This window comes from Myotis davidii, unplaced genomic scaffold, assembly GCF_000327345.1.
Source record: "Myotis davidii unplaced genomic scaffold, ASM32734v1 scaffold1017, whole genome shotgun sequence".
Lineage (NCBI taxonomy): Eukaryota > Metazoa > Chordata > Mammalia > Chiroptera > Vespertilionidae > Myotis > Myotis davidii.
Window position 1 is genome coordinate 118,454 of NW_006288361.1, and position 6,558 is coordinate 125,011.

At 41.8% G+C, this 6,558-nt stretch overlaps 1 protein-coding gene across 1 annotated transcript; it reads right to left on the reverse strand.

Annotated features, from left to right (window-relative positions):
* Positions 1-1,445: 1,445 nt before the first annotated feature.
* Positions 1,446-6,552, reverse strand: CDKN1B (cyclin-dependent kinase inhibitor 1B (p27, Kip1)). The gene is made up of 3 exons (XM_006760214.2): positions 5,810-6,552; positions 5,128-5,258; positions 1,446-2,800 (listed from the first exon to the last, which is right to left on the reverse strand). The coding sequence occupies exons 1-2, from the start codon at positions 6,282-6,284 to the stop codon at positions 5,137-5,139; spliced, it is 597 nt and encodes a 198-aa protein (XP_006760277.1). The 5' UTR covers positions 6,285-6,552; the 3' UTR covers positions 1,446-2,800; positions 5,128-5,136.
* Positions 6,553-6,558: the final 6 nt, after the last annotated feature.

Consider the following 6,558-nt stretch of genomic DNA (forward strand, 5'->3'; position numbering starts at 1 on the left):
GACGCTCCGAATCGCGGGGGACGCATTTGGAGACTTGACACAGGAGTGGAATGGATCAACACGACGACTGGGGACTGCGTTGCTGTGAGCGTGCCCAGCGCGGCGAGCATCCACCGCTTCCTGGCCCAGCACTCCTAAAACGCAACCTCTAAAAATTCACATTAAAGGTGCCTCTTTAGGAAAGGGAAATGGGGTCCGTGCAACAATTAAGAGGAATGTTTTCATGTTAGAAAAAACTTTTTTATTTTTAAAGTACCCTTTTTGGTTCGGAGAAACTTTATTTCATTATTTCCTGATTCTCCCTCCACTCCTTCCTCCCCATTTTGAACTGTTTTTCTTGTTTTCTTAGTGTCTTCCTGAAAAACACCCATACGTGTTTTGAATAGAATCACAAAAACACCTTTCAGTCTTTAATTAAAATAATACCTACTTGGAAAATGTAGCCCAGCCAGCGAAGGACCTACTTTTCCCTTCCCGCAGCTGTTGAGAGAACCCTATTTTTAAAACACACACACACACACACACACACACACACACATACACACACGCAATTTCGGGTCAAAATAAGCTGAAACTATCTTCTTTAGAGCCCCCTTTTGGGGCGCAACAATGTAAATGTAACTACTTGAGGGAAACAATTTAATTCAAATTCAGATTTTTGCGATTTAACCATTTGCAGTTTCCTAGAAAAAAAATAATTTACTTTTACATTTTGAAAAGAATGTAAAATTACAGGATTTTAGTAAATCTGACTTTAAAATGTCCGAATTTTTTTTCTTATTTAAGTAAAAACTATCTCTGCTATGTGAATATGAGAACCTAAAACCCTCAGATTTTTGTGTTTAGGTTAACCAATTTTGGGTTGTGTGGATTACCAGGAAACTTATAAGTTTAGGAACTTGTGTATGATGACCAGTGAAATTTGAAGAATGCTGGTTTTATCTAAATTAGTGTGGAATGCACAGTAATTTCTAAAGGGCCTATAAATTTGAGTATTTTGCATAAGGGGTGTAGATTAGACACTCTAAACAATTGCTCTAATTCCCCACAATACTTCGCATGTGTAAATAGAGAATTTAGAGAAGTCACCAGTTACTTTCATTTTCAATCCTACAAATGTGTGATCAGTGTACACTTATGTAAGAATTTTTAGTTCTGACACATTTATATCCTAGAAGACATATTTGAACTAATGGAGAATTTAACAATCTTATTTACATGAAAATGTGGCTTTTCCACGTTTTACTTCTAAAGCTTTGTCCACCCCTACAGAACTAATTGGAAAACAGTTACTACTACATTCGGATCCACATAAACATATGAGTTATGGGCCTGAATTGTCTAGGTATTTTCCACTTCCTACTATATTTGTGTAAACATGACTAAAATGCCAGGTTGAATACCTCAAGCTTAGTAAAACACAATATACACAGTTCAACTCAATGAATAGTTATGGAAGCTTTCTTTATTGATTGTTTGATATGTAACAATAATTGGCATCTTTTCACACATTGCAAAAAATTATACTTGGCTCAGTATGCAACCTTTTAAGCACAGCCATATTATTTAACAGAAGAAGGGGGGAAAATCTATTCTACCCAATACAGCATATACAAATGCACAAAACATGCCACTTTGGCGTGTATATTGTCTAGATTAAAAAAAAATCTTTTTTAACATAAATAAGTTAGTATAATTTTTCAGTGTCTTTACAGAGTTATGTACACAGGTACACTTCAAATGGTTTTTTTTTTCATACACATACACAGGAAATGAAAAATACTGTTTAAAGATGTAGTATCCATTTCACTTATACCAGACGGGCTTTTTGTATACACACTTTCCTCTTAAAACACTACTTTCCTTTGGGCAAATTAGCAAATAGAATAAGAAGCTTTAAATTTAAAAGTATTTCATTATTTTTCATATGAAATTACTTACAGATCTTTTAAAAATATCCAAGGATTTAGAATTATTTTGACTTTGTCTACACAGCCCAAACTGAAAAGAAAATTCAGAAATTTTCTCAACAAATCTGATAAAAATTAGATGGTTGATTCTGAGCATTCAGACTCCCCCCCCCCACCCCCATTTATATTTTTTTGCCTATAATTACCTGGAGTGATTACCTAACTGCTAAATAATTAACTGGTAAATTCCAATTTTAAGGGGAGCACTAAGGACAGTTTTTTGTTGTTGTTAAAAAAAAAAAAAGCCATTTACTGCTACATAACGGAATAATCAGAGCTCCCAAATGAAAAAAATAGCTTCATGTAAAAAATAAATAGCAGTTATCTGCAGCCAGTGTTCAAATTTGGATGATTTTTAAAACGAAGTATCAGTTTTCACTGAAAGGGACATTACAACTTTAAAGAAAACAATTCAAACCCTTTCCTTAAACTGCTTCTCTTCATGTTAAGTCAAATAATTTTCTCCTTGCTCTAAATCGAAGCAAGCTCTTCATACCTCCCAAAGCCAATTCCTCAGCTCCACCCTCCCCCCCTCCCCTCCCTTCCCCAGAGTTTATGTGCTACATAAAAGATAAAAACTATATACACAGGTAGTACAATGAAGCAAATAAGGAAAAACCTAATTGCACGATGCTACATCCAATGCTTTTAGAGGCAGATCACTTAAGAGTGCCTAAAATTTTAGTGTTATTGTGTTGTTACTTTTCAGTGCTTATACAGGACATCCATTCCATGGAGTCAGCGATATGTATTTAAAATGTTTAATTCATATCTTCCTTGCTTCGCCAAGCAGTGATGTATCTGATAAACAAGGAAACATAGTCTCAATTCTGCAAGAGAAACAGAGGAAAGAATTAGGAGAAACGTACTAGAATAACATTACCAATAAAGTACAGGAATTATTTGTCACTGTCTTCGTTGGGAAATACCTGATGAAAAAGAAAGTATGTACTAAAAGTTGATGACTATAGTCATCTCTATCCAACGTTTCTTCCCTTCACTGAATTTTTGCTCTCCTCTGTGTTGTGTACTTTTGTCTACAGCACTGGTTCTCAACAGTGGGCAATTTTGTCCCCCAGGAGACATTTGGCAATGTTTGGAGACATTTTTGGTTGTCACAAGGGGGGTGCTACTGGCATGGAGTGGGAGAGACCAGGGATGCTGCCAAACATTCTACAATGCACAGGACAACCTCCCACAACAAAGACTTACTTGGCCCAAAATGTCAACAGTGCAGAGGTTGAGAAACCCTGCTCTAGAGAATGGGGGTCAAAGATGGTGAGAATGAACAGAGAGAGGAAAATTAAGAAACTGTAACACTTAAGAGTTGCAAAATTTTCTAAATTTGAGAAACAATGGAAAATATAACTTCTAGTCTACAAAGAAAATTCTATTAACTTTTTTTTTCAAAATATCCTAGTGTCTTAGTCATATACAGGACATACCTATGAATGCTCCAGAAGAGGGCCTTCCTATTATTTCTAGTATTCTCTGAAAGGGCAATATTTACTAACAAATGCCTATGTCATAATGGGACCAGGTCAAAATCCAGTAGGTCTGATTTACGGTGGCTCATCTACTGAGCTAGGCCACAAGTCACAAACCAACAATAGCTGCAGGTGATGAGGATGTGTCAGAACAGTTTTTCATCCAATTTCCCCGTTCATATACAGCTGTAATATAGAGGGGTCTATAGTTCCGTTTTGTATAAGCTCTGAAAATAGCAGATGTATCTGAAGAAGTCATATATATGACATTATGATTTAAAAACACAACACACTTGAATCCCACCTTAATCCCTATGGTTCTTTAACTTATTTTTAAATTTTTATAAATGAGGACTTCAAAAGTTTGTACCAACATCTATTAAGATCTCTTTATATGCTAGGCCAGGGGTCCTCAAACTACGGCCCGTGGGCCACATGCAAATACAAATATTGTATTTGTTCCCGTTTTGTTTTTTTACTTCAAAATAAGATATGTGCAGTGTGCTTAGGAATTTGTTCATAGTTTTTTTTAAACTATAGTCCGGCCCTCCAATGGTCTGAGGGACAGTGAACTGGCCCCCTGTTTAAAAAGTTTGAGGACCCCTGTGTTAGGCTATGAGCATGTATGGGGGGTGGGGGAGAGGAGAAGAGGTCACAGTCTTGTCTGTAAGAAGTATACAAACTATTAATATCTATATTTTGATTATGAAAAGCTAATCCATGTAAAGTTGGGGGGGGTGAGTTACTCAAATTATTTATGTTGATCAATTTTAGTAGATGGAAAAATCTCCACTTCCCTTGTTTGGGGGTAGACCCACCCTCGACAGCCCTGATATCTACTATCCATTTCCCGTACAAATATCCAGATCACCCTGGTATAGCATGATTAGCATACACATGCTGACGTGTTCCTGGATTGCTTACTCTGGCAGAGTTAATTTAACTTCTGCTTTGCAACTTCAGTGTTACCAGAACTTCTGTAGGAACCTTAGTTGTTGTTGTTTGAGCTTTCTATTTTGGTTTTTAAAAATATGCAGCTTCCTTCTCTGACCTCAAAACTTATCAGAAAACAGGGAAAGTGACAGTTTATAAAAATGATAAAAGAACACAGCATGCCTCTCTTTTTGCATTTCGGTTTGACTAACCAAATATGTTGTACCTAACATTTCTCTCAAAATTTAAATTTAATTTTTTTTGGGGGGGGGGCATTTTTCCATGTATGGCCCAGAATATGTTATTCAACTTGAACCTCTAGGAAATGAATTCTCCTGAAGTGGGTCTGAGGTATCCACCCCTAGGTCTTGGTCAGATGAGGAAAGAACCTATTGTCCCCAACAAGTTTTGGTGGGACTCACAGGGAACTTACGTTGCTACCCACAGGGCCCTGGTGACAAGGACTTGTCTGGGACACTTGCTCTCGTCGTTTCGTGTTCCAAGGGAAAATGACCCGAGGACATGGAAACTGAGAAGAAATATAGTATCCCCACAGTGATGTCCCAGCCTTCGTCATTCCTGGTTTTTTGACTTAACAAAATATAAACAAAAGAAAAACCCACAAGCTCTAATCTGCCCGCAGCCACTGAGTTCAGGTTATCTTGGGATTGGAAGGCTCAGAGAGTTCCTGCAGCCCGATTCGGGTGCCAGTTATTAGCTCCTGGTCATCAACCCACCCGAGCACTTTACGTTTGACGTTTTCTGAGGCCGGGCTTCTTGGGCGTCTGCTCCACGGAGCCCGCGTTCGGGGAACCGTCTGAAACATTTTCGTCTGTTCTGTTGGTTCTTTTGTTTTGCGAAGAGGCATCTAGGGACAAGAGGGGATTAAAAAAAAAGAAGAAGAAATAAAGAACACACACAGTCTTTATTAGAAAAAACAATGGCTGGCAGAAGTTGGCTCAATAGTCGGGGAATGAAAAACCCACCACCTCCACCCACCCTCCTGGACCCCGTCATGCCAAGCAGCCTTTCAGGGCGCAGACTGAGGTTGTTTTCAGAGAACAGAGAGCGCTTGCTACGCCCCAAACGCTCTCTCCCAAGTGTAGCGGGAGGCCGCTGATAAACACCCCAACGCTGTCACATACCTACCGCCGGCTAGACGCGAGCATCTGCGATGCTTTCGGTTAGTAAAATTATCAGATAACACAATCTCGGGCTCCTGACTCACAAATCATAAACACAGAGAAGCAGTCGGACAGCACGCGCAACCTAAGATTACGAAAGTTCCCTCCCAAGAAGCTACGCACCGGAGTAGGCTGAAAAGAAAGGGGATGGGTCAAGCCCCGCAAGCAGGCAAGGCGGTGCCCCAGACAGACAGACAGACAGACAGACATTTTATGGCTTGGGGAGGGTCCTTACCGTCTGCTGCAGGTCGCTTCCTCATCCCGGCGCACGGCTCCGCCAAGCCCGGCTGGCTGTCCGACGCATCAGTCTTTTGCTCCGCCAAGTGCGAGTCCTCCGAGTTTGCCTGGGACCCGACGAGAGGCACCGCCTGGCGGCTCCCGCTGACATCCTGGCTCTCCTGCGCGGGCACCTTGCAGGCGCCTTTGGGTGGCCGTGGGGCGCGGTAGTAGAACTCGGGCAGGCTGGCCTTTTCCACCTCCTGCCACTCATATCTGCCCTCCAGGGGCTTGTGGTTCTTAAAATCAAAATTCCACTTGCGCTGGCTCGCCTCTTCCATGTCCCGGCAGTGCTTCTCCAAGTCCCGGGTTAACTCTTCGTGATCGACGGGGCCGAAGAGGTTTCTGCAGGCGGAGGGCTTGGGGTACTCCGCCTGCCTGGCGTCCATCCGCTCCAGGCTCGGGCTCCCGTTAGACACTCTCACGGTTGACATCTTCCTCCCAGGTCTTTACGACCGCCTCTCGCGCGCGCTCTCGCAAAACAAAACCGAACAAAACAAAACGCCCCGACCCAGCCCGAACTGCTCTTATAAGCCCTGCGCCTGCCCTGGGAGCCAAGAGAAACAAACCCCAACAAGTAACTGGCGAGCGTCAGGAGCGCGCTGGGTCTAGGGAGGGGTGAGGGGGAAGCCCCGGCCAGGCAGCCCCAAGTCTCCGCCGATCAAGTGTACGGGGAGCGGGAGGGCGGGGAGGGGAGGGGAGAGGCGA